The sequence below is a fragment of the Haliaeetus leucocephalus genome, unplaced genomic scaffold (assembly GCF_000737465.1).
Source record: "Haliaeetus leucocephalus isolate CR32 unplaced genomic scaffold, Haliaeetus_leucocephalus-4.0 Scaffold656, whole genome shotgun sequence".
Classification (NCBI taxonomy): domain Eukaryota; kingdom Metazoa; phylum Chordata; class Aves; order Accipitriformes; family Accipitridae; genus Haliaeetus; species Haliaeetus leucocephalus.
In genome coordinates, this window is record NW_010973092.1 from 18,875,996 (window position 1) to 18,903,188 (window position 27,193).

General features: G+C 44.0%; 1 protein-coding gene across 1 annotated transcript in view; it reads left to right on the forward strand.

Annotated features, from left to right (window-relative positions):
• The window catches only part of NPM1 (nucleophosmin (nucleolar phosphoprotein B23, numatrin)), a 36,828-nt gene extending 23,710 nt beyond the window's left edge, over positions 1 to 13,118 (forward strand). The window contains exons 2-11 of the mRNA XM_010579253.1: positions 256 to 349; positions 3,382 to 3,501; positions 4,316 to 4,409; positions 5,186 to 5,289; positions 5,810 to 5,871; positions 6,392 to 6,446; positions 8,060 to 8,149; positions 9,064 to 9,165; positions 11,712 to 11,786; positions 12,762 to 13,118. Coding sequence (XP_010577555.1) covers positions 256 to 349; positions 3,382 to 3,501; positions 4,316 to 4,409; positions 5,186 to 5,289; positions 5,810 to 5,871; positions 6,392 to 6,446; positions 8,060 to 8,149; positions 9,064 to 9,165; positions 11,712 to 11,786; positions 12,762 to 12,800 — 835 coding nt within the window. The 3' untranslated portion in view covers positions 12,801 to 13,118. The remainder of the gene's footprint in view (positions 1 to 255; positions 350 to 3,381; positions 3,502 to 4,315; positions 4,410 to 5,185; positions 5,290 to 5,809; positions 5,872 to 6,391; positions 6,447 to 8,059; positions 8,150 to 9,063; positions 9,166 to 11,711; positions 11,787 to 12,761) is intronic.
• Positions 13,119 to 27,193: the final 14,075 nt, after the last annotated feature.

Here is a 27,193-nt window from a genome sequence, read left to right on the forward strand (position 1 = left end):
ACCGGGCGACGCGGGAGATGGCGTAGCCCCGGGCAGCGCGGAGGACGCGGATGGGCCGGAAAGGACCGCGCCGGGAGCTGCGTGGTCGGCGGCAGGCCGCGGACGCGCCTGGGATTTTCCTCACCGCGCGTGTCTCTCGCGTGCCTGGAGCGCTGTTGGTTTTCCGTGCGAGTGCAGGGCCTTGAAGCAAGTTTTAAAATAATAAGGGTTTGGCAAATACCTGTGGCTAAGTAAAACGGTATGCTGATGATTAAGTGGTCTTTTCACAGGCTGCGAGCTTAAAGCGGATAAGGAGTATCAGTTCAAAGTAGACGATGAAGAAAACGAGCATCAGTTGTCTTTGAGAACGGCAAGTATCGTTTGGTTTTTAAGTTGCAGGTTTTAAGTTTTTGTTTCGAAGTAGTGGTGTGCAGTGTTGAGAAGTGATTTTTTTTAACATATACCTTAATTTCCTTAAATTTGCTTCCTTTAGTGATAAGTGTTCTTAAGTGAATCTGTTAAAGAATAAGCTCTTTTTATTGGGAGTGGAGTATACCATGTCAATTGAAATATTTGCTCTACTGAAAAAAAAATAGAATATCCACTGATGTTTTGTTGCTTGCAGCAAGCAATGCAAGGGTGGAGAAGTTTAAAAATAAATTCACAGTCGGTTAATAAATGTATAATAAACAGAATTAAGAGCCAGAATATACACTCTGATATCTCTAATGCAATAGTTTGGGTGCTACAGGAGCACAGGAGAAGGATGGATTTATAAGAATCCTACATGGGCACATTTTAGTAGCCTTTATTGGAAACTTTGTTTTAAAAAGCTTTTCCATATATTCCCCGAACGTAATTCCAGTACTTTTTTCCATAAGCAGCTAATAACTAAATCTAAATGGGGGGGAGGTTTATGTTTTGATTTATTGTCCTTGGTGTTGCCCTCTCTAAGGGTGTAACTGGGAAACACTATCTTTCATTCAGATAATTCATCTAACAGACTCCTCACTGAGCAGGATACTCCTGGAAATCAGGATCTGTACACTGTGAGTTCTTAGATGTGACCTTCAATCTTTCTGCTGCCACACAAGCAAGACACTATTTCAAGGCCTTTTGTTCTGGGCTGAGCATGTTACTTTTGGTTAGCAGAAAGATAATATGTCCCAACTTCACATGCAATGAATTGGAGAGTTGTAGCATCTCTCTACTTTATGGGTTGTTACTGTGTTTATTTAAATACAAAGAGATACCTTGATGATACCTGGAAACAAAAGTGTGTTAACAATTTTGGATGGCTTCCTACAGCAGAATTGTTTTCTACAGGAGGCTTGTGTAATAATGCTCTCCAAACTTATTGACAGTGATACAACACTTTAGGCATTGCAGTTTTGTGAATAATCATGTGTCTTCGGTCCTTGCATTTTATGAAAATTATGGCCTGGACTTGACAATGACTAATTTGTTCTTAATTAGAATTTCTTCTGAGGGAAGAATATAACAGTAAGAACAAGTTAATGCTGATAGTTTTCATATCTGAATGCTTGTCATGCAGATGAAATTAGTCACTGAGTGATACTTGAGTTGTGTGGCTTTATCCAAAGATCCTGTTCTTGGAAAATTACCTATAGTATCTCTTCCGATGCTGTGCCCTCTGCATGGGGGATGAAGCAGATTGGATGCATACCAGTACTTAGTTTTTAGGATTGTGGGAAAAAAGTCTAATTCAATAACTTGGCCTTTCAAAGACAAAAATTGATACACAGGAGAAATGGGGCTTGAAATAACAAATGACAAACTGGAAATGTCTTAAGAGGCTTGGAGGATCTTAGACATAGCTACGAACAGAAAGTGCCTTGGCAAGCAGAGGAAGGAGTTGATGGTAGATAAAGTGTGAAGGTAGCAAATACCTTGTGACTGATCTGTGCAGCTGGTGATCTTCACACATGTAGTCTTTTTGACTGACACATGTCAGTTAAGATACAAATGTGGTGATGGATGGATATGAGGTGCAGAATGAGGTGGGGAGAAAAAGGATAAAAGTGAAAGGGGAGGATTGATGCATACAGAGGTAGAAAGTGGCCTGAGGGTTTCTGTAGGTGTCTTACTAATGGTGGCTAAGAACATAGAGGGGTGATCCATCACTGCTTCATTATCTATTTATCGCCAGTGTGCATTCCTTCAGTGTAGAAATTAAAGCACATGAAGGGATACTTGCCAGGCACTCAGTAAATAAATTAATAGTAAGTGCTGTAGTATGGCTTGAACTGGTGCAGATGACAGGAGTAACTGGGGATGGAGGGCATGCTCTTAAATTCTTGTGCTGCTGGGGTAGTCCCACCAGCTGAATGATGTAGTGTGGTTGCTAACCCTTTTGAGAGGTGAGATCCGAGCAGCAGTGTGACCTCTTTAAATTTACAATAACAAAAATTGCCAGGAGTAGTGAATCCTAGATCCTATTTCTCAGCCTTCAGTCTGATACATCTAGTCTGGATCATTATAGCCTGCCTAAAACTGAGCTCTTGGAGAATGGAAACTTGAGTTGTATGCCTCTGCCTGAAGTGTTTACACCCACATCTTGCATGGAGGGTGGAAAGCTTTCTTTTCACGGGCAGGGGGAAAGGAAACAAGAGAGCCTTGTTCACTGGTCTCGGGAACAGTTGTAGTACTTCAGGGGATTCTTGGTTTTCACATCTCTTGCATGTAATCCTGACTCAGGTGCCAGTGGTTCAGAGAACTGGAATTTCAGGCCTGTCCCATGTCTTGTCATTCATTTGCCTCCCTGCAGCTATGATTTTTGAATCTTCAGAAAGTGCCAGACTTGTACTCAGTGTAAGGAATCGAGGCACTTGAGTTTCGAAATGCTCTGGGACAGCAGCTCTCAGTCCTTGGTGAATTAATGCAGAAGGCATATATGTGAAAAATGCTACTGAACTGAGCAGTTGTTAAGAATTAACTCATTGAATGTCAAGCAAAAGAAAAGTGTGTAATGTGATGAAGTGAAGCAGTTGACAGATAAAACGTGGTGAGAAGAGGAAGGATGAAGGCTGTGATTCTGTAGTAGTGATAGCAGTTCTCTCCCTCTAGGCATGTGTTTGTACTTATGCCTTTGGGACAGCTTCAGTGCTGACTGGACTCATCACTGACCCATTTCAATGCAGTCATCCAGTAGCAAAATGTCTATACTTCTCACTCTCATCAAAACACATGCCTTGAGTTGCATCTTGCAAGTGCCAGTGTTAGGGTGAAAGAGGGTATTGGCTTTGGGGGAGCGCAGCTGAATCATTAGCAGTCAGAAATATAAACTTCAGTCTTAAGAGATGCAGAACAGTGAGTGCGGTTTAAAAGACTTCAGAATATTTGGGAAGATTCTCAGAATGTGCACTGTTCTGTACTTCACAGGTTACTTTAGGGGCTGGGGCCAAAGACGAATTACATGTTGTAGAAGCAGAAGCATTGGACTATGAAGGCAACCCTATTAAAGTAGTACTGGCATCTCTGAAAATGTCCGTGCAGCCTACGGTAAGTACAGGAACTTGGAAAAATTACTATAAATTGGGTGTCAGGTGAGAAAGACAAGTTAGAAAAGGTTTTGGTTGAATTTTGGTGAAACTGCAGTGACCAGTGGGTTCAGACAAGTGTCAGTTTTGGCATGTGTAGTAAATACAAGGTAAATATGAATATATTTTTGTTGTGCCTAGTAGACTTACTCTAGTCAGCTGGAGATGATAGACTTTTGTTCAAATTGTGTCTTTTTTAAAAAAAGGTAGTAATCATGCATGTCATTTCTGTATACAAAGGTACGCATTTGCAAGCAGATGCATCTGTAGCCTGCACTGCTTTCTTTGAGCCTGGGGTGAGAAAAATCTAGTTTTTCTGCAGGTCCCAAGCTTTCTTAAGAGATTCTAAAGGTGACTGCTACCCTTTCTTGATTGGAAGGCACCCTACTTGTCATTCTTGCCATCTGGAATGTAGTTTGAATTGATGTTGCTGATGTTGTACAAGTGGAACTGTACAATGCTAGGGGCAGGTGTGATGGATAATGTTCAAATTGGCATTGCTACCAAGATAAGTAGAAACAAATGTGTATTGGTCTGGCTTTGAAAAGTGTGCTTTAATTATGGAAAGTGATGAGAATGTAGTAAACCCAGTTGTGGCTTATTGACCCTGATTTGACTCTAAACATTTCCGGAATATTCTGTCAGATGGGAACTTGGAGTAACTATTAGCCTTGGAGTCTACCGATATTGGTGCTCTTGGTTTCGTTTGAATGGATTGTCTGTTACGCGTGCTTCGCCTTTAATATTTGAATAAATAACAGTGCTTTTTTCCTTAGGTGTCATTAGGTGGCTTTGAGATCACACCACCGGTGGTGTTGAGGTTGAAATGTGGTTCAGGGCCTGTTTACGTCAGTGGTCAACATCTTGTAGGTATGTATTGCTCTGGTTAATAATCTGTGCTCTTGCTACCTGTCAGCACCAACAGAACTTGAGTGATGTATCTGGTATCTCAAGTGGTACTTTCTCTAACACTGACCCTCTGAATCTTTTAATTCACTGTCCTCAGAGGCATGAGGTAACTATAGGACAAGGGAGTTCAGAGAAATGCTTGCATACCTTTTCTTGCCTCATTTTGTATGGGTAAGGGAAGTTTGTCAGCCTTGCAATTTGAATTCCAATTTCTCTCCTTGAAAATGGGTGTTAGATTCCCCGTGTTAGTGTCTCACAGCAGAAAAAGTGAGCTTTCTGCTTATCAGTTGAGAGTGTGAGAAGACTGCCCATGAAATAGTTTTGAGTTTGCACTAAAAGCTAAGCTGGGACTAGCCTTCTCCCTTGTAGAATTGTCTTCGAAACTGATCTTTCTCTCTAGAAGTTCTCTTAAATATGTCTCCTTAGAAATGGAGAAGATTTTATTCTCTAATTTTTTATGGCTTCTTTTCTGTGAGGAATGTTACAGGCAGTGTATGGATAGTTATTCACCCATTTTGGATTTCAGTGTAGTAGTGTCTGCATATAGTCAACTGGAGAAGTTTCTGATCTCGGTGGTTAGACAGCTAGTGGGAAGCTTCCTGCTATCAATTCAGCACCTCAGTAAGACTTTGCCTATTTAGTTGTGGGTGATTCTTTCCTGTTTCTTACTAGCAATCTTTCTTTAACTATTGTTAAATGAGGTGGGTTTTTTTTACACATTGCCATCATTTTATCAGCATTAGAGGAAGAACCAGAATCAGATGATGAGGAAGATGATACAAAAATTGTGAACACTTCGACAAAGAGACCAGCAAGTGGAGGAGGAGCTAAAACACCACAGGTATATAGACTTTAAATCAGCTTGTCTGCAGAATTTTCTTTTGGTTTGGTATTACCGCTGCCTCTAGGAGTAAGCAGTTAGATGGCTTGGTATGATTTACTTAACATGTGGTCTTTTGATACCTGCATCTTGGGTCTTGACAAGTACTAAATTACGAAAGTGTAGTTAAGTACAGATAGTTTCCAAAGCTTTGCTGGAGGGGCTAATATGAAGACTGCTTTTATGTGGCAGTTTTGTCCACTACAGTAATGGAGTGTGTGCAGATTCTAGCATAAACATCAGTGTACTGCAAGAGTTTAAATGCTGATTGAAGCTCTGGAGTGCAGAAGGAAAGGTTCATATGCTCAGAGCATGCTGTAAATTTATCAATAGCTTTTGACTTGGCAGCTCTAACTTCATGGTTTTTAGGTAAATTGATGGAAGATAGTCTTGTAATTATGCCACAAATTGTTTTGGATCAAGGTTGCTGTTTATTAAGACAAAATGGTGTTGACACTTAAAATACTTAATCTTTTTACAGAAAAAAGCAAAATTATCAGAAGATGATGAGGATGATGATGAAGATGATGAGGAGGAGGATGAGTATGTAGTCTTGTTTTGATAATGTGTTTTGAAATGCAGTGTTAACCATTTCAGAATACGAATTGTGTGACATAACTGGATGTTAAGTGAGCAAGCTACTTGTTTATCTTGGCTACAAAAACCTCAGAATTACCTCAAGTTTACATCCACAATGCAGTCTAAATTAGTGTTATTTGAATATGTCACACTGGGTTATAAAACTTAGTTTCATATAATTCATTAACTTCTGATACAGAAATTCTAAATTTATTAATAGTAGTGGAAGACCTAAGATACATGCCTTCAGTATTAAAGCAGAAGGGAATGCATTTAACTGCTTTAATGGTAGTAAGTAGAGTATTTAGCCTAACACCTTCCTGTGTATTAAAACAAGGTGTAAGGTAGACTTGGGAAGATGACTTGCTTCCTTCATCAACAAAACATTTAATTGGGAGGGGTGCGGGGAGACTAATTCCTAATGCAGCTAAAGCTGTGGGTATAAATCTTGAGTTATGGTGAGTGACCACCTTTCTAATTTTAGTGATGAGGATGACTTAGAGGATGATGAGGAAGAAATGAAAACACCAATGAAGAAAGTAAGTGGTGCATATACATACACACACATTGTGACCCTCTTCACCCATGAAGGATTAAGCAGCCTGTTTAATGAACTTGAAAGGAAGTGAGTGGTAATACCAGATTGACTTAATATCTGCAGCTAAGTTTATTCAGATGGGGAGCAAGTGCTAACACAACTTACTAATAGGTGTTAATTAACTGTCCTGATTGAGTCATCTTTGAGGACTCCTGTGGAGACCCCTAAAGCAGAAGCAGGGGGAGGGGAAGCTGTGTTTGTGTAAGTGAGATAGCTGTTTAGGTTTGAAGTCTGTACATTTATTGTAATGCAGAAGCTAATTGAGGTGTCCTCTTTGTGCAGTGTTCTGTTTTGTAATGGACTAGATATCAATAAAAGGGATGACAGTAATTGGGCAGATAGTCCCTTAAATCAATGAGTTCAAGCACAGCTGTTTGGAACGTGTGAATGGGATGCTTTTGATTTAGCTTAGTCTGTATAAAGACATTGTAATAGGACATTAGAACACTTCAGTGTGAATGGGCATCCAATCCATGTTTTATTTACTTTGTTGCAGAGGGGTTCTTAACAGCAGGCATATGCACATGCGCAGTTGTCAGACTGGTATGATTTGTGTATGGCTATTGGGCAGCAAACAAAATCCTGCTCCAAGATGTGAGTTGTGCTTTGCCATTTCAGTTAGTCCTGCATGCTGTGAAAAAGGTCTTTTTAGCAACCTAACTTTCAGTAAAAAAAGGATCTAAATGTGTGAGCCCATAGGAAAAGGTTCACTTCAGGCAGTCGAGTGCTTGAATGTGAAATTGCGTCAGCCCTTGAGTGCCATCTGGTGGTAAAATAAACTGTGAGACAACTTGGCGACTGAGGGGTAGAAGGTAGTAATTTTTTTGAAATTGCGTACTTTGGCTTGACTTTATATGTTCATATCTGCTGTTTAGAAACAAACATTCAATGGTTTACTTCACTATATGCTGCTCTGTCCTAATGAATTTCTATAGGTGATAGTGCACAATAGTTTAAGGCCTGGTAAAGACGACCTGAACTGCAGATTTACTGCCATCTAATCAAATCTAGTGTGGCTGAACAAAATGGTCCCTTGAGTTACATAGGAATATAAGTATCCAGTTCTTAAATATACATGTGGCATAGCTCACACACATCCCAGATGATGGTTCTGTATGAAATGCCAAGCAAAAGGTAATTGTTGTGTTACAAAAAACAAGTAGCACTGAGTCAGATCTTGGAATTGCAGTGCCATCTAGAATTAGTCTTATGCAATATCTGCCCCCCAAATTTGGCATGGTAATAGGTAAGGAAAGATGTAATATGGTGGTAAATGTAGCGGAGGTCCCACATAGTTGTATGGCATCATAACAATTTGATCTTGGTTTTGTTATGTATTGTGCTGCACCAACAGTTTTTCATTTGAGTTCCTGTAGCATACATGCTTTTTGTTTAAATAATGGACACTGATCATGTTGCATGGGCAATGAGAATGCTTTTTTGTTTGAGGTTAAATAGTATGTATTTGTCACTAAGTCTTGAGTATTATGTTAGGAAGCTTAACGTTTACTAGCAGTTTTTCATGGTAAATGAACTTAAGTGCTTGCTTTTCAGCCTGTCCGTGAGGCTTCAGGAAAAAACATGCAGAAAGCAAAGCAAAATGGAAAGGACTCTAAGCCGTCCACACCAGCATCTAAATCAAAAGTGAGTGAAGACAAATAAGTAAAACAAATGTTTATTCTAGTGTGGAAGTTAGTTTTCTTGCCTAAGGGTAATTTTAAATAATGTACTAACCATTAAGTTAGGTTTTTGAATCTTAATATGAAGCATGCTGGGGATACTGTTCATTGCTTCATGTTCCCCTGTGAAACCCTTCAGTGATCGATACATAACTACGACAAGATTTGAAATCAGATCTGCTGCCCCTCGTGGGTATTGGTGGTCTTACAGTTTAAAATAACAAAGCCTGTATTTTTCTGTGTAGCTGCTTGTACAAGAGGACGAATGCCAACTGTGTTGCCGCTGCAGTACAACAGGAGGCTGCTGCTAATAAGGGAGTCTCACTTAACTGACCCTTTTGAGAATTAACAGTTTTCTTGTTCAGTTTCCTTGTAGTTGTCAAGCTTCCATATGCAGCTTTTCCTTGCTCCATGTACTTGAAATGCATGCCAGGAAGGTTGATACAGAAATTAGTGTGGGATGGATGGCAGGATAACATTTGAAAAGCAATGTAGATGTGTGCCTTTTAAAACATGACCTAATGTGGCTGCAGTTGTGGAGTAAACTCTAAATCACTGGATGTTTGGCCTATTTTCAGTTTCATTTCTGTTAGGAGAAAGCTATGTAGGTACCTGCCCAGAAGCATAAGATGCTAGCTACGCTAACTGTAGTACCTCCGAACTTACATGTTGTTCTTTTCCTTGTCTCCAAGGAATGTGTTAGAAGCACAAATTTAACTGCTGTGATTTTTTTGAAAACTATGTGAAGTATATGTGATAGTTCTTTTATTATATATAAATTTTGCAGTATGTTTTAACATTCTTGTTTATAGAAAACTTGATCTTGTATACTAAGTAGCTCTATGTATGTGCAAGTTCCTAACAATGAATAATTTTCAGACTCCAGATTCCAAGAAGGATAAATCTCTAACTCCAAAAACACCAAAAGTCCCTCTGTCGTTAGAGGAGATTAAAGCAAAAATGCAAGCATCTGTAGATAAGGTGAGTTTTCAGAAACTTCAGGTTTCTTAGCCTTATTTTTACATGTCATAGATCAGAAGAATGGGATGTTTTCAAGAAACGGTTATATGTCACTGATTGCTGTGCTGTTATCAGTATGTTAATGTTGAAGCTCAGAGAAATGAAAATCATTTGGGACAAAGAGGCCTCTACTCACGAGAAACAACTGCTTTGGTTTTGTATTCTTCCAGTAGTGGTGATGAGTAATTTCGTAGTGAATTCAGTTAAAATTTGAAAAAAACCCACACATCAAAACACAAAGCAACAAACCTTGGGCGATACTTACGCTAAAGGTGTCTTAACTAGTGTACATGTTTTGTTTTAGGCAACTACAGTAAAGCAGAGTTCTTCACATGCTTGGAAGAGCTTGGTCCTAAAGCAGTATCCAGCTTATATATCCAGATGCTTGTAAGGCTTTATAACTTCCAGAAGGGGGAGATAGGTGCTTGCGGCATGCATTAATGAATCAAGGAAGACCTGAAAGCATTTGCTTTCTGAACTGGAGATCTGGGGTTAATTGAGTCTCCCTTCAATGAATGCTTCATCTTCTGAAGGTCACAGGGCAGTCACTTGTCTTCTGGTTGTTATCAGCTTGACTAGCACTTTGTGGTTATGCATATTAATATTCTTCCTAGCTGCTATTTAAGTATAAAAAAAAGAAAATTGCATTTTAATTATAGGCTGCATGGGTGAAAGCGTAGCAGGTAATAGCAATTCTTTGCCCTTAGCCAGGTTTGGAAATGTGTGCGCTAGCTTGGGGTGCAGCTATGTACACACCTGTACTGCAGAATAGGTGGTAGTGAGGACCTCACATCTAGAGTATGAGTTCTGATTTTACTTCACTAGCTCAGGAGTGTGCTTATAGATCATATGCTCATTTGTGACTGAACCAGATTCTTTATTGGAGACTTATTTTTTGGCTGATGTTGGTTCTATGAAGAATTCTGTTTTGTGGGTTTGTTTGTTTGGTCTGAGATGATAAACTTTTTCCCCCTTACAGTGGCAATCAAGTCATCTAAAGAATTAGGATTATCTTCTGCTTAGATTCTAAATGTTTTGAGGCAGTTTTGTTGCAGGAATGCTAAATAAGACAGAAAGTGTTCTGATATAGAGTGGATGCAGAGTGAGCAATGACAGATTGTGATTAGGATCAAAATGCATATCCCTAAATTGTGAACCTGACAGTGATGGATGGTATCATTCTGCTAGGTCAAACTAACCTTTTGGATCTAGTGGATGCTAGGGTGTTTTTTTGCATGACTCAGAGGAGCCATGATTAGCGTTGTTTCTGCAGCGTAAGCAGAAGTGGCTGAGCTGCTCACAGTAGACAGATGTCCCTATGGAGAAAAGCATGCAGACCAGATAACTGGCAAGTAGCTTTAGAATATACTTTCTGTTGCTGAAGAGTGTTTTTACTGGGAAATGCTGTGTAAGCACAAATCTGTAGAAGCAATAGCAGGCAGCTTAATTTAATGTCTTCCAAGGTGGTGCTGGAGCATACCTTAGTAAGGCAAAAGATTTGTGCGTTGCCATATACAATAGCAATTCTAGATGACAGGCAGCAAGTTAGCAGCTTTAAAAAAAAATAAATACCACTTTATGAAATTATTAGAGTGGAACTGCTGTATTATGTAGTAAGTAGATGTCAACAAGCTAATAGAAAAGCATCAGTAATTGACAGAATCCAGAGGCAGGACATTTGTCCAAATCCAAGCTTTTTGGTTGCAGTATTGCAGTTTCAGGTATTCCTAATGTAGATTTGTTTCCTTTGAACATACAGTTGCTGTCTTCTGCAATGTGCCATGTAGCAGCTAAGTGAACTATCATAATTGGCTAGGTATATTTCAACTGAAGTACTTGAAAAATGGGAAAAATACTAATGGGGCATGTGAAAGTAAATCAGTGTCTCTTAAAATAGTGTGCTGTATTATTTTGACTGGAGATGGGAAGAGACATGAAGAAAAACCTTGATCCCTGAATTATTACTGAATCTGCTTTGTACATTTGAGTATGTGCAGAGACTATTTCAGAGATACAAGCAAATGTCTCTAGAACAGTTCTTTAAATTTATAGAACTGATGTATTGGAATGAGTCTTAAAGGGTAGGTGAGAGATCAGTTAATTTTTTGCTTTAGAGAGCTGAAGTCAGAAACCTACCTGTGAAGGACAGTAATGTCTCAAGTTGCATGCTGTAGTAAGAATCCATAAATATGCAATTAGTTCTAGTTTATCTGAATAGCATATGAATGTTGGCTACAACAAGGTAATTTTAAGTGCTGAATGCTTGCTGTTAGGTTTTTGAGCATGAGCAAAGATGTTTGTACAGCCATATTAGTGTGTAGGCACTCCTGTGAGAAATACCTGGGTACTGTAGAGAAGAAAACTTTAAAATGGTTTAAAAGCAGATTGGTTTGGGATGTTGCAAGGTAAGTTCAGTAAAATTGCAAAGTATTTAAGCTTCATAAATGGTTACTTATTGGAGTCATTAAATGACCTGCATACACTGAAGCTTGCTTTTTTCAAAATAGGGTTCTTCCCTTCCTAAGCTGGAACCCAAATTTGCCAACTATGTTAAGAATTGCTTCAGGACGGAGGACCAGAAGGTAACTGAATTTATTGGAACTTGATAAAATCCAAGAAACTTTTATAACCTGACTTAGGGATTCTTTTCCACTTCTTAATCTTTACAAGCTTTGGACTGTTTCAAAGGGTTACAAACCACGAACAATACTTCAAATTAAATAAATGGGAACGGTTTTAAGGGTTTAGTTGGCTAAGATGGGAGAGCTAATATTTTATTACATTTTTCCAGCTTTTATATGGTTGGTAAATTATCTCTTGCTTACTAAACCCACAGAATTTTCCTTTTGGCACCATATTGGCTAAGGAAATGAGCTGTGGTTTTCCTTGCTGCTGAATTTGGCCACCTAGGCCAGTCTGCTGTTCAGCCTTTTGTTGGGGAGGGTGTCTGGGAGGGGGAACTGTTTTGCGATTGAGATTATGGCTTTCTTGCTACATTTTCTCCCAAAGTCAACTGAACTCTTGTAAGAGGGCAAGCCAAAAGGTGGTATCAGGAAGCAAGTTTCTGAATTGGTTATTACTCAACGTATACTAGGCTAAAATGTGTCTTAGATTTCCCTATCAAAATTCCTGTAAGTTAAAACCCTTCCAGTGACAGAATTCCTTATGCTTTCCTGCTTCCCTTAGTGGTTCAGAGTAAACTTGTCTGATAGACAAATTGATAGGTTCTTGAAAGAATGTTTAAAAGCAGTTAGCCTCAGCTACTGGAGTTGGTCTGACATTAGCCAGGGTAGGCAGAGTTCAGCCAATATTTGCCTAGCTGGTCCACACCCATCCTCTCGCTTACCTTCACTGAATTCTTACTATTGTGACTTACAGTGAATAACAGTCTTCTAGCAAAAGGACCTAATATCTTGCTTTCAACTTGATTTTCTCTGAAAGAAATGCATTTTTTGTTGTAATTTCATGTCAGTATTTTGTGGAGTAAGTGGAGATAGTAAACTGAAAATAATTAGAAAAATGGATTTCAGTTTCTAACTTTTTGTGTACACTTCCAGGTCATTCAAGCTCTCTGGCAGTGGAGACAGACTCTGTAAGAAAAGAAAACAGTTTAAACAGTTCATTAAAATCTGCAGTCTTATTTCTGTAACCATTATTTGGCTGTCCTTTTTACAAATGCTGAAAGAGCTTTCCCTACTGTGTCTGATAAATGTCATCCAGATTACCTTGCCAAGAATGTGTTGTCCAAAATGCCTGTTTAGTTTTTAAAGATGGGACTCCACCCTCAGCTTCATTTTAAGTATGTATGGAATGTTTTGATAAGGCATGGTGGTGGTGGTGGTCAGACAAATGGAAATGGTGGGGAGACTTAAATGTACGTGGAAAAAAATAAAATTTAGTATTTTAATAAAGTACTATCGTTTCTTTTTTTATGGCTTGGGGTAGTCTGCATACTGAACCCAGAAGATAACAGGGCTTTAGAGTTCTCATAGGAACTATTGCTAAGTATTTTAGCTACTTCTCTTTACCAAGTACACATCAGTCTCATTTATGTTGTCAGCTTTAAAAACAACTCCGATTCCATGAGCTTTACAGTTACTGAGCAGATGATTGGTGAGAAGACTAAGTGGTAAGTGGGGCTTTATTCTTGTCTGGAAGTGACCACTAATTACATAATTGCTTAAAACAGCCTTTCCTGCATCTCGATTTCTGACCCGCTTCATTGCTCTTTGGTTTATGGTTTCGCTTTAACAACTGAGTTTGTAGGGCTTGCGACTCCACTTGTAAAATGTAATACTTTTGATTTGGGTATTGCTGGCTGTGCTATTCCTCTGAGGGGCTGCAGTCTCTGAGGTTGTCTCACGTAATGACCCTGTGAGGGTTTTGTGGAGAAGAGAATTAGCTTGAATGCTGTAGGGTGTGCCTAGAGAGCTCACTGACGGAGATCAATGCCAGTGGATAAATTCCTGCGAATGATGAGGAGCTAATCTTCAGCAAATCCCAAAAGCTCAGATGGGCAGGTAGTCCTGTCTCGGTTCCTTTTGTCTCTTTTGATTATTGCCTACCAATGACACTAAGAGGCAGAGTTAAGCTTTTGGACCATTCTTGGTTGTCATATAAAAGTAGAAATGCCGAGGTGTAAGGGCTCTTACAGATGCAGGGGAAGGATAGCATGGGTGTCATGCCTGGCACCAAACTCTTCCTCAAGGCTCTTGTCTGAATGCTGTATCACTTCAAATGCTTGAATGCTATGTCGGGGTGTAGTAACTGCAGTAATGGTATGGACACAGAAAGAATACTTAATAAGAACATTTAAGCAGTTGTAACTAATTAAACTTTGATTTAATCCTTGCTATGTGTGAGAATTAATGCAACTGACTTCTGTTTTTCACAGCAGAAAAATCTTGCATGAGAACAGAAGGGCATTAAAGCAGGCTTTAGCAGGTTGACTTTTTTTTTCCACTTAAAGGACTTGCACAGTTGGGGTCCTACAGCGGTTGCCTTCGCAAGACATGGTAAAAACTTGTTGGATTGTGCTAATTGGGCATGGTGTCTCTCTCTTTTTTTTACTGGGTATTCTTTTTTTCAGGTAGTTCTAGAAGCAGAATGTATAATTTGGTTTGTAAAATTATCACTGGAAATATTTTTAAGGTTTGCTATTATAAAAGCCTCAGTTTCTATAGTTGAGATTCTGGGCACAATGGAAACCAGTGCAAGTTTCCAGAAGCAAGTGTTTCTTTTTGGAAAAACAAAGCCAAGCAAAGTGCATGGTAGAGAAGTGGCACACAGTGCAAGTCTACTGTCAAAGATTCATTTAAGCTTGAGTATAACTGCAGCATGTGAAAATGCAGAGAATAAGGGTTTGAAATGCCTGTTTTGGTGGGGTTATGTCAATAGATGATGTCATATGCACAAGTAAGAGCAAATTTCCCTGGTGAAATAGAGCTAATGGCACAGACAGGCTTATTTAAGCAAAATTGCCCTCAATTTTGGCTGAAACAAGTGAAAATTGTACAGTAATTTCAGTAAGAGGCTATCCAGCCAATAAAATATTCTGAGTGTTAAATGTTTAAGAAAAGCCAGGGTGTTGTCTGTCTAGGACATTGACCAAAGCAGGTCTGTGGGGCACAGCCCCACTCGGCACAAGGATTGCAGGGGAGGATGGAGCCCATGTGAGCAGTTCTAAAGGAAAATGTATTCCTGTGCTGTAGCCAAGGTGTAAGGTAAGTCAAGTCTTTGTTAGGATGCCATTAAGCATCATGAGGCATCTGCATCATGGCATAAAAATGATTACTTGGCCCGGGTTAGTTTGCTTGCTGTTTTCTGCCAGTTTATGTTCTTGCCGCTCTGGCTGTGAAAAGCGGTCGGTGTGGCTGTCCGCTGCCCCGCTCCTGGCTGCGTGGCGGTCTGCCCCATCCCTCCCAGGAGCAGACCTCGCCTGTTCCGGCCAGTCACATCTCCAAACACTTTGCTCCTGTTGGGACTGGCCATCCAATGACTGTGGGACTGCTGGGCTGTGCAACCGTATCCTCTAGGATATTCACATGCAGCTGCCAGTTCTTCCACTTTGAACAGAGTCTCAAAGGTTGAATTAAAAAAAACCTTAGTTTAAGCTCAGATGTGAAAATACCTATTGAAGAGAAGATGCCAAATACCAGATGTGGGTTATTGAAGTATAGTGCTTGACTTTCTGCAGACCTGAAACATGTTTTTATCATGGTAGTAATGGCATGATTGCAACAAAGCTGTAATCTTTTGGTAGCTACGTGGAGGGTTTTAAGCTTGTGTGATCCTGGTCCTTGAGGATGGCTTATGTGAGAGCATGGAGGTATGTAGACAAGTGTATTGATGCCAGTACAGGCTTTCTTGCTCTGCTGTGGGAGAACGACTTGCCTTCCCTTTACAGGATATTAAAATGCCTCTCCAGGGGCTGTCCTTTGACCTTTCTCCACAAATTTCTCCCCCTGCTGCCTTCCCATTGCAGGACCCTTCTGCTCCTTGCTTTTTCCAAGCTCTTGTTTTCTCCCATAAGCGTTTCATTCCTTACAAAGAACAGGTAGCCAGTGGTGTTCCCCTGCACAGGACAAGGGGAGGGCCACAGCTGAGCCGGGTGTGCGGTCCTCTGCTGCACGGTGTTGGCTGCAGATACACCATACAGATCTGTTTTGTCTCCAAGTCTCTGGTGTTTCTGGGCATCTGGTTTCAGAAGAGGTGATAATAGAAGGATACTGTCCTGCAGTAAAACTACCATTTCCAGCTTAGGGAGGTCTTGGTCTGTGTCTTATTCCTTACTTAGGGTGTTCAAGAAAAGTGCTTGTGGCCACCTTGGGTCTGTCTCAGGCTTCTGTTTGCTCCTGTGAATCAAACCAGCTTGCCAAAATGGTGTCTCAGACTCCAAGTGCTATGATGAGTACAGGGCTCTCTTATTTTGGCTGTGCTCAGCAATTGTTGCAGCCTTTGGAGAGGAGCAACTCGAGCATGGCTGGCGGGAGGGTGGAAGGGAGTGTGTGTGGGCTGAGGTAATGGAAAACGGGGCCAGGATGGGTGGTGGTTCTGGGCTTCTTGCCACCCAGACAGTCCCTCAGGGGCTAAGTTCATGCTGGAACATGCTCTCTGTCCTTTCCTTCTCTAGAAATCTTACCCAGATACACCAAGCTACGTCCCGTCTCATTCCGATGTGCCATTACTGACTGGCAGCCAAACTCTCCCAACTTTTCCTTACCTCTTTCCCTGTGGAACAAGCACATAGATCCTTACTCCTCTTGCCATTTTCCCAAAGGGGAATTAAAGACTAGATCCTACTTAGGAAATGTCCTAGAAAAAGCTGTAAATGAATTGGGTGGTTTGGAGCAAAGTGTTAGGTGGAAGGCCTTTATTCCCTGGCCTTGTCTAATGGGCAGTAGGTCCTGGCAAGCAGCAGCAAGTGCAGTTGGTTGTGTTGAGTGAGGTTTGGAGGTTTTGTGATCTGGTATTTATTAAGGGTTGCTTCGTCTGAGTCCTGGCTCTCGTAATCTGAATGAGGAGAGCAGAGCTTATGTGACTGGGCACAGAAGTGGTACAGGACTTTGAGGTCGTCTGAATGGGCCTGACTTGTCCTTCCTTTTGCAGACAGCAGAGGGAATCACCTGCTCTCTACTCACTGGCTGTTTTTTATCTACACTTATACTTTTGGGAGCAATTCTGTGTTGTGTTGGATCAGCTCTTCAGTGGCTGGCTGTTGGGTTGTCTGTTGTTAGGCGAGTGGATTTTAAGCCATACCTTACTTGGATCACAAACGTTAATTAAGATGATATAAGCATGCCATGGAGACCACTGGACTCTTCTAATTGCATGCATGCATGGCCTGTGGTCAGTCGTATGGGGATGACTTTTGTTCTGTTCCTTACTTTCTTCAGAAACTCTTCTCCCGTTCTACCACTTCTGTTGGCTCACCCTAACCAAGCCAGAAGAGCCTTCATAGGAACAGGATCTGGGGAGAAAACAAAGAATGAGAAAGGGCAATGAATCAAAAAAGAAAAAGGAGGTTGAGGGTCAAAAGTGAGAACAGGAAAAGTGGAAAAGTGGAGACCCTCAGTGGGATGCTCAGCAGGGGACCTCTAACAGTGCCTGCCACTTCCAGAGGTGTCTGTGTGGGTGGTGAGGTGCTGCCCAGAGACTTGTCCAGCCGAGGGAATAGAAATTGGCAGACTTGAACAGCAAAAGGAGGGAATGTAATTAGGCCACTGAAACCAGAATTGATGTGCCTGGTTCATCTTGGACCTAGTGCTTGGTTTGCAGTGGTGCTAGGAACAGGTTTTTTTTAAACTGAAGGCAATTTTGTTAGAAGGGTCCTACAGTCCTACTCAAGATCCCTTGAACTAATTGGGGCCGTAAGCCTGCTGAGCCCAATCCAATTCTGTTGACTTGGTATTTAAGAGAAAATTAGTTCCTCTTGAATGAGGATATAAATTTTCAAAGCTGTTTTCAAATTAAGCCTGAGGCTTTTAAATTGATTTTTTTTTTCATAAAAATAACTGCAGGGAGAGTTGAAGGCAGGTTGTAGCTTGTTGAGGTACTTGGCATCTCACTGCTGTAGCAACCTTTATCCATGCCCAATTCCTGTAACTTCTTTCCCATTACTCTTTACACTTGTCCCAAAGCTTGTAATTGTGATGTTCTCCCAAGAATGTCCTTGCTGAGACTCCTGGTAACACAAATCACACTGTATTGAGGCAGTGAAAGTGTATATCATCCCAGTGTTGCTTCCCATAGTACCTGCTGCTTTTGCTGTTCCTTGTATGTAAGTGTGTGTGGACAACGAGACAGCGGACAACCAGAACTAGTGGGTAAAGCTTTCCATTTAGTAATAAGGCCACCTCTGGCCTTTAGGAGGCTTCCCTGCCCCTTAACTCCCCCTCCTACTTTTAAGCATTTCTGTCAGATTTTCCAGATGGAAATCTCTTTTAACTAAATGACCCCCACCCCTTCTAGCTAAGGGCAATACCCTTAGTTCCTCCTGACAGGGAGATTGGGGGATCTTGCTGCCTTTTTTAGGGTCACAAAGTAGGAGAGGTACTTCTGCTTGTTCTCTCTAGCTTTATGGTTCTGGATAGTCCCTTCCAACTCATTCCCAGTTCTAGATCTTGCCACAGCCTTCTCCTTGCTAACTTGGTCCATCACTGCTCCTCAGGTTTCTCCTCTCTGTCTTCTGATACTTAGCAGTTCCTCCAGTCTTTTCTACGCATTGCTGTTGGGAGCAGCACTGACTTTCCCTGGTCAGTCTTGCACTCTCAGTCTCTAGAAGAAGCTTGAACACCATTGCAAATGTGGTGCTCCCTCATGAATCTTTCCCGTTCTGTGTTGCTTGGTAAGGTGTCCCTGAGAGCACAGCAGAGGCTGGTGCCCTCATTTTGGTCATGGTGAAGAATGGTGATGATAAAAGCCCAGTCCTGCTGCTGCACCTCCAAGCAGATGGAACATTCAGCCTTACCTGTTTGTAGGGCTGCAAGATGCTTGTGCCTGCACCAGGAGAATGGGACCTCCAGAGATGTCTCTTTCCTGACCTGTGACATTGATTTTCCAGAAAAAAAGCCATGTTTGAGTATATCTTTGTGGAAACAGCAAAGAAGATGACCCACCCATCTGTTGTATTTTTTGAGTTCTTGTTCTGAAACCAGGTGTGGCCTATGGCTCCTCTTCAGAAGGATCAGTAGAAACATGCCTTTTTCAGTGTTGTTTTTAGAAAGAGCTGTCCTGTGTCTGCCTTGAGGCCCACCTTGAGTTGCTCCAAGCTGCTCATTCAGTTGTGCCATGACTGAGGATGGTGACATGGGGCATTGGGAGGTCCAGGACATCACTGGTTGATCAGTGCCTGCAGGTGTGTGTCCGTCAACCCTGAATGGCCCCAGGGGTGGCACATGCCAGCTGTGGGGATGTGTGGTCATGCAGCCTCCAGGTGAGGTCCTGCCTGTGGGAGAGCACCCAGAGCAGCACAGGGGCAGTGGGCAGGAGCCTGTGATGGGGGTGTAGGGAGGGATTGGCTGTCCCACAGAGAAGGGAAGGAAGCTCTGCAGATGGGGGTCGAGATGGTGACTTGCTGGAGATAGCTTAATTCAGGAGACTTCAGTCAAAGAGGCTTATGTTTAAGAGCTGTCAAGCTGAAAAGCTCTGACTTAAGGAAATATTAAGTTTTGAAGCTTAACAGCTTGTGTGGTGTTGGGTTTTTTCTTTCTTTTTTTTTTTTTAGGGAAAAATGAAACCATGGAGGAATATAAATCCAAGAAGCCAAGCCCTAGGATTTAATGCAGTGCAAAGGCTGGAAAGTGGAATTTCCCACTGGTTTGCATAGCGTTGTCTGCAAAGGTTTGTCTCTTCTTGCCTCCCTTCAGAAGCATTCAAGCAGCTGCTGTATGGTTTCAGAGAGGAGCTGCGATGCTCCTAGATGGTGGGACCAAGGAAAGCCTGTGGACATCCTCCCTGTGCAGGACAGGCAGGACACCAGGGCAGGGGTGGCCAGGCTGGGGGACATGGGGTGGGCATGTGCCGGCTGAGGGGCCCTGGGCACTGGGGGTGGGCTGCCTGCAGAATGGCACTAGTCCATCCGTTTCTGCTTTAGCTTGAGATGTCCATCACTTTCAGTGCTTTAATTTTCCTCATTCTTCTACTGATAAAGCACTGAGATTCAGTTAATGAGTGTGCTGGAGCTTTCAGAGGAATCTGAGGTTTCAGTTCCCAAATCCCATTGAAATCCAGGAGGTGTTTCAGTGGAGAAAAACCGTGCAAGCCCCAAAACCCTAGCTGGTGAATAAGAGGCTTTGTTAGGCTTTTTTTTTTTTCCTTATGAAGTAATGATATACATCAGAGTAAGGGTTGTAGCGTGCTGGGTTCTCCCTTTGTATGGGGCTGTGAGACATGCATATGGTCTAGAGCTGGAAGAGAAGCTGCTCTTGCCTCTATTCCCAAGAAGTCCAGGAAGGGCCATTGGCTGCAGAAGTTCTTGGGAGCATCCCTGTTCTCTAGAGCTGGCATGGCCTGTCTGCAGCACTGGGCTGGCCATTGGCAGCTTTGGGGATTTCTTGGCCACCTCTGTCCTCCCAGGATTTGGTGCTTTGCCCTGCCCTGGCTCGCTCTCCTTCCAGTCCACAGAAGGCTGTCCCAGTTTGTTGTTGTATTGGGTTTGTGTGGCGAGGTTTTGGTAGCAGGGGGTTACAGGGGTGGCTTCTGTGAGAAGCTGCTGGAAGCTTCCCCTGTGTCCGACAGAGCCAATACCAGCCGGCTCTAAGACAGACCCATTCCCAGCCAAGGCCGAGCCCATCAGCGATAGCGGTAGTGCCTCTGTGATAAAAGATTTAAGAAGGAAAAAAAGTTGCAGCAGGCAGAGAAACAGCAGCTGGAGAGAGGAGTGAGAACATGTAAGAGAAACAACCCTGCAGACACCAAGGTCAGTGCAGAAGGAGGGGGAGGAGATGCTCCAGGCGCCGGAGCAGAGATTCCCCTGCAGCCCGTGGTGATGAAGACCATGGTGAGGCAGGCTGTCCCCCTGCAGCCCAGGGAGGTCCACGGTGGAGCAGATCTCCACCTGCAGCCCGGGGAGGACCCCACTCCGGAGCAGGGGGATGCCTGAAGGAGCTGGGACCCTGTGGGAAGCCCACGCTGGAGCAGGCTCCTGGCAGGATCTGTGGGGAGAGGAGCCCACGGAGCAGGTTTTCTGGCAGGACTTGTGACCTCGTGGTGGACCCACGCTGGAGCAGCATGCTCCTGAAGGACTGCAGCCTGTGGGAAGGACCCACGTTGGAGAAGTTCGTGGAGGACTGTCTCCCGTGGGAGGGACCCCACACTGGAGCAGGGGAAGAGTGTCAGGAGCCCTGCCCCTGAGGAGGATGAAGCAGCAGAGGCAACATGTGATGAGTCGACTGTAAACCCCATTCCCTGTCCCCCTGCACTGCTGGGGGGGGTAGGTAGAAAATCTGGGAGTGAAGCTGTGCCTGGGAGGAAGGAGGGGTGGAGGGAAGGTGTTTTGAGATTTGGTTTTATTTCTCATTACCCTACTTTGGTTGATTGGCAATAAATTAAGCTAATTTTCCCCAAGTTGAGTCTGTTTTGTCTGTGATGGTAATTGGTTGAGTGATCTCTCCTTGTCCTTATCTTGACCCATGAGCCCTTTGTTATATTTTCTCTCCCCTGTCCAGCTGAAGGGCGGGGGGGAGTGATAGAATGGCTTTGGTGGGCACCTGGCGTCCAGCAAGGGTTAACCCACCACAATTGTCCCTCTTATTAATGCTACAGAATGAAAGCTGCCGTGCTTGATATCCTGTTATTTTTATTTCTTATTTTATTCCATTTGTTATTTTATGTTTGCTTATATTTGGCATGCATTAGGTGCTTTTCAGTCTTCATTCCCCAAGGCAGGAGTTTCTGGTGGCCAAAAGAGGCCTCCCCTGGTCATGACAGGGAAAACTCCAGGAGAGCTGGTCTAAAACATCTCTGTGAGCTCTTGCTCACCACTGAGGGGCTTCAGATCATTCCTCACAGCTATTCTCTCCTTAATGCTGAATGATGGATGTGTTGTCTTTATCCAGGCTCCAGATGGAGACCTTTACCTCTTTCCAGCTGGGCTTCCCATCAGCTATTAAATGGCAAATACTGCTTGCTAAAAAGATGGGGTCATGCCACACCAGTGTCTCAATAGTGCCAGTCTTCAGGTCTCTCGAGTAAGACCCTAACCCACCCAGGTCCTGGGTCACTGCAGGGGATTGATGCTTCTGTATTTGCAGGATTAATGTCTCTAATTCCTGGTGCCATCCTCGTGGGCTGGCATGGGGTGGTGCAATTCACATGTTCCAGGTTGGCATCTGATTTGTGGGGCTTATAAAGCTCAGCTCAAGTCACAACTTAAAAACTTGGTGAGCATAAGGCACCCAGCATCAAAAGCACTGTTCTGGGTTCTTTTTTTAGAGTTAGTGAAGGAAAGCTCTGTTACATGTGTTCTGATTTAGTGTTTCAAATGCTTGGTATGGGAATTCAGCATTTCTGCTTTTACTGTATTTACGCCTTTGTTCAGTGTTTCAGTTCATTTCCTATGCCTCCATGCATTTTCAAAGTCCAGGCAACCAGCAGAGCGGTTGCAGACACACATCGGGTCTGTGCTGGTCTCCCTGGCTTTTCATCTGTCGTGGGGCTTGGTGAAATCCCAGTGTAAAAGCTGACAACGTATGGTTTGGGTTGTTTTTGTTCCTCCACACATGGTTTGTTTATGTCCAGGGAGAAACTTCAGTGTGCTAAAACCTAAATTCCATCTACAGTTAACTGATAAGTGAGCCTTCCCTATGCCTTTCGGTATGCAGTGAAATCCGGGAGCTTCAGGGGCTGAGCACCAGCACCCAGCAGCTTTCCAGCCTCGCAGCTGCTCTTGGATGGCCTGTGATGAAGCAGGGTGCTGGGGACCAACCATGGCTGCAAAGCACCAGAATTGCTAAACGCCACATCGTTGCACGCTCTTCTTGCGTTCAAACCATGCCGACGCAGGAGTACGGAGCTGCTGCTTTCTGCTGCTACCTGTACAAAGTGGGGGAAGCAGCGCAGGGCACGTTAGTGGTGTTAGGGGCTGGGGAGGGGGCTACAGAAAGCGAACAAAGCTGTCCGTCCCTGCTGCTCCTGGCTGCTGTGGCCTGCCCCATGCTAAGCACCTTTCCCGTGTGGTTGCTTGCAGGGGTCTCCCTCAGGGGATGCATTTTCATTTAGAAATTGCCGCTTTGCTTGTTAACCTTTTGTATGGCCTTTCCATCTCTTCTCCCATATGTATCAGCAGGGCTGTTGGCCATGCTGCCACCTACCACACTGATGACTTGCAAATTGCTTGCAGAATTTTCATGCAAGTTATATATACATATGGCTCTGTGCTTTGTGCTTTCAGTGCTTCAAATTGGGGCTTTAGCCTGGTGCTTTGTGGCTGGCTAAATCTGAGTTCTGACTGTTTGCTCTTCGCTGTGTTCCTTCCACAAGGTTGTGGCTGAATGTCATGGTGCTAAGGTTTAAGTCCTGTCTTCCTGGATATCAGTTCAGGGTTGTTTTGAGGTGGCTCTTCTGTTGGATGGCAGTAACTGCAAAGCATCCCCTCCCTCCCTCCCTGCCTGTCCAGGCTACATGGCAGAAGCGTTTCTAAAATCCCTTCTTACATTGGGATGAAGTTGCCTTTTTGTGTGTAAACTGGATAAAGGCAGAGTATGCGCTACAGCCCTTCTAAAAGGTCTTTCCTTTTACTGGGAGTTTAAAATGTAGAAATCCTCTTCAAGTTGATTTTTCAGTAAGAATTGCTTATTGAAATGACCCAAGGCTGGAGATACAGACGATGACAGGAGCAAATGGTGCGCAGGTTTGCTCACCGGCAGCAGGGCTGAGATGTAGAGCTGAACTTGGTCTCTGTAAAACGTCAGCCCGGGTTTTTTCTTTTTCCTTGAAATCTCAGATCTAAAGAAGAAAGGGCTCCGGTGGCATGGCATGCCAGGTGCAGTGGGGCCGGATCCTGCGCCAGCCTTTGCTGCCGGCTTCTCATTCACATTCCAAAGGGGCGTCCAGTGGGTGGGAAGGTTTCCCACTCAAGCATGCTGCTAAGTCCTTGGCCCCATTGAATGGGTTTCATGCTCTGTGAAGTGCCCGCTTGTTGGGTGATATGGACCACTGGAGCAGGGCAAGGGAAACTCATTTCACCCGGGGCACCTTCACAGCCCTACAAGCAAAAGGTCATGCTGCTCAGACTTTGATTTGAGCTGCTGAAGAGCAGTCGCTAATCCAATAAGCCACCGAGGCACTGTAGGACATAGTCTTAATTCAGGCATTTTGCATGGGTGAGTGAAAGGCAGTAACCCTGGGAGATCCCAGGGAGCGCCCTGCAGTGCAGAGACCCTACCTGGCCCGCGTCTTGCTTAATAAAATGTTGGGAACGTGCTGCACCAGTCTTCACACCTTGAGTATGCCATATGAAAAATAAACAGCTTAAAGGTGTTTGTTTTCTAGTGGGCATTAGTTGTGCTGGCTGCGTTTGTGCTGGGAATCAGATCAAATAGCAGCCTTCAGCAGTGAAGCAATAGGCATGGGTGCAGAGCTCTTAATATTATATGTATACATGTAACACATACATGTATTCATAACAACATGCAGCTAAGTGATATTTCTGTTTTTCCATGGATACATGGGAGCTGCCTCATCCATTTTCTGTGCTCAGCTGTGTTCTTCAAGGCTGGTAGCCTGAGACTCACTTAATATTGGTATTATTCTCCAGGTAACTATTGGGATTTTAAAGATTAAAGGGCTTTGTCAGACTACTGAGGCACAAAACATGGATCTAGTTTAAATAAAGAACTCGTGTCATTGCAAATGAAATGTTTTCATAATTGAAAAAAGAAAATCCAATGTGCCTGCTTTAAAACAACCCCGCAGGTGCTGTGGCAGCTCTCGCTGTTTGAGGTGTCCAGGTGCCTTTGGCAGCCGAAGCCCCAGTTGGGATGCGGTGGTGGGAGGCAGTGGTGCTGCTGGCACAAGGCATGTTGGCATGGCCTGGGCCAGCATCACCTGTGATGAATTTTTCCATGCATAGCTTGCAGCTCTGCTGTAGCTGCTGTAATTTTCCCTGCTGTTGGGGGAATTGAAATTATAAATGTTAGCAGCAGCTTCACAAATTACTTTTCTAGTTGTGCTGCTTCCATCTGGGTGCAGCAGCCTTGGGCTGGCTTGGTGTTGGGCAATGTCATCAGTCGCTAAGGAGCCTTTTCTCAGAGGCGGGTGATGGGACTGTCACTATGCAAAGCCCCGAAGTGGTGGGACGGGTGCTCGTGGATGGTGCAAGGATTTCCAGCCCTTTCCCAGTGCCTCACCAATGGCATTTCTACATCAGACTGGTCTTAGGAAGACGCACAGTAGAAAAGCATGAACTTCCCTTTAGATACCGTTTGCATCACTGGGGTGTACAGGTGTAAAACATCATCCTACTTAAAACCCCTGAGGTCCTCGAGGCCAGCCCACATGCTGGTAACATAAAGCAGCTGATGTGCTCAGTGTGTTGAAGGCTCTGCTTGTGTGGGAGAGGGGGCAGGTCGTGTGTGGGATGCTTTGGATCTGAAAACCTCACCAAGAAATCCTGACTTCTGTATTATGGTTGCGGAGTGTTTTATGTTCTCGTGGAAGGAGGAAAACACGATGCTTTCAGCTGGCACAAAATGTCACCTGTATAAGGGCTGAGCTTTGAGACTGCAGGAGGAACCTAATGCCTAATGGTAACAGTGCAGTGGCTTGGCACCATCATGGCAGGGATGGGGACCACATTTCAGGTACTTATTTTCTGCATGGATCCTGCTTTGTCAGGGATAACTCTGGGGCTGGCTCGAGAGAAAGGTGACACGGGCTGTTGGGGGAGCAGGAGAAATCTGGTTTCAGCTGAGGAAGACATCCTTGGTCTGGTGTGGTCTGCAGCGCACTGGCCATCTGTGGGAGACCTGGTGGCCTTTCCAGGAGCCCCGCTGGGCGGAGAGGCCATGCAGGCTTCCCACAGCCAACCTCTACCACCTTCCCCCCTCCTCATGCGATTTATGGCAGGTTGATTTTATGGCCTTGCATTTGTGCCTAAAGAAGAGTTAAGGGGGAAAAAAAATTACCTAAGGAGGGCTGAAGAAACCCATCGAGGCCCGACTTCTGGCCTGGGGCTGTTTCTGAGGCAGTTCAGATTAATTTTCTGACTGCTCTGAGTTTCGGTGGTCAGGAAAGCCGAGAAGGAGCAATCAAACCTCATGCTTGCAGGTGACTACGAGCGGCTGCGAGTGTTAGGGAGGAATTATTGCCTTCTGGCTTGGCAGAACTGCCGTGCGCGTTGCGCAAGGTCTCCTTGGGCGGCAGGCACTGGACTTAGCGGGGTGATGGGCTGATGCATGTGGAAACGCTGGGCTTGACCCCATGCTGTGGGGTGCCTTTCCTGGGGGTGGCTGAGCAGTGCCTGGTGGCACAAGGTGGCGTAGGCTGGGTTCTCCCCACCCAAACTGCTTCAAGGAAAAGAGACATTGGTGATGATTAGAAATATATTGAATATTTTCACATCTAAGCTAAATGCTCTCATCCTGCAAGTCTCCAGATTCTGTTTGTACCGTTTCTTTGTGGGCATGTTGGTAAGCAAAACTTGCAGGGCTCAGGAAAGTGGCTCTGATGGTCTCGGCCAACCTTGGAAACAGCCTTCAGCTGTGGCAAGGTGCCGTGGGACCGCTGTGACGGGGATACGTGGTGCCACTGATGTCGGTGGCATCAGTAATTTGCAGCGGTTTGGATTTTTTTTTTTTTTTGACTCGTGGCTCTGTAAGACCAGAAGTGTGAAGGCCACTAGATATATCACATGTGTGTGTTAGTGCTGGAGGTTTCCTAAGAACTTGCTTTGGTCACTGTTTTCAAACTTCTTAACGTTTTCCGTGCCTCTTGGGCCTGAAACTAGGGGCTGAAAACCACTGTGATTTGGTGTCCGAAGGGCCCCCGGTGATGAGCTCTAGGGAGTAAAGATGCTGCTTGATTCGTGGCTGAGAACGGGGGGGAGCGAGCGCTCCGGTCCCCGCGGATGTGGGAGCAGCAGGGCCCAGCGCGCTGCGCCGGTGTGCGCTGTTATTCGAGTGGAGAATTTGGAAAGCTCGGAGTTATGAGCTATGGTTATGTTCTCGCTTAATAAGGTGTTAACTGACGCTCGGCTCTCTTCGGAGAGTTAGACTATGCGTGGAGGTTAACAGTTCCTGGCATTTTGTCTGCTATAAACGAGCTTTCGGAGAGGGGGAGAGCGAGCAACCGCACGCTCTCAGCGTGTGAATTTTTTTTTTTTCTTTACCTAGAGCAAAAAACGAAGGAGGGGGAAGCCCGGTCGGTTTTCCCCCGGGCTGCCCGAGCGTTTCGGCGGAGGAGGGAGCCGGGTGCGGAGCGGCGGAGCGGCCGCTGGAGGGCAGGCGAAGCGTGCCGAAGCGGGGGGGGCAGCGGCGGCCGCCGCCGGCCG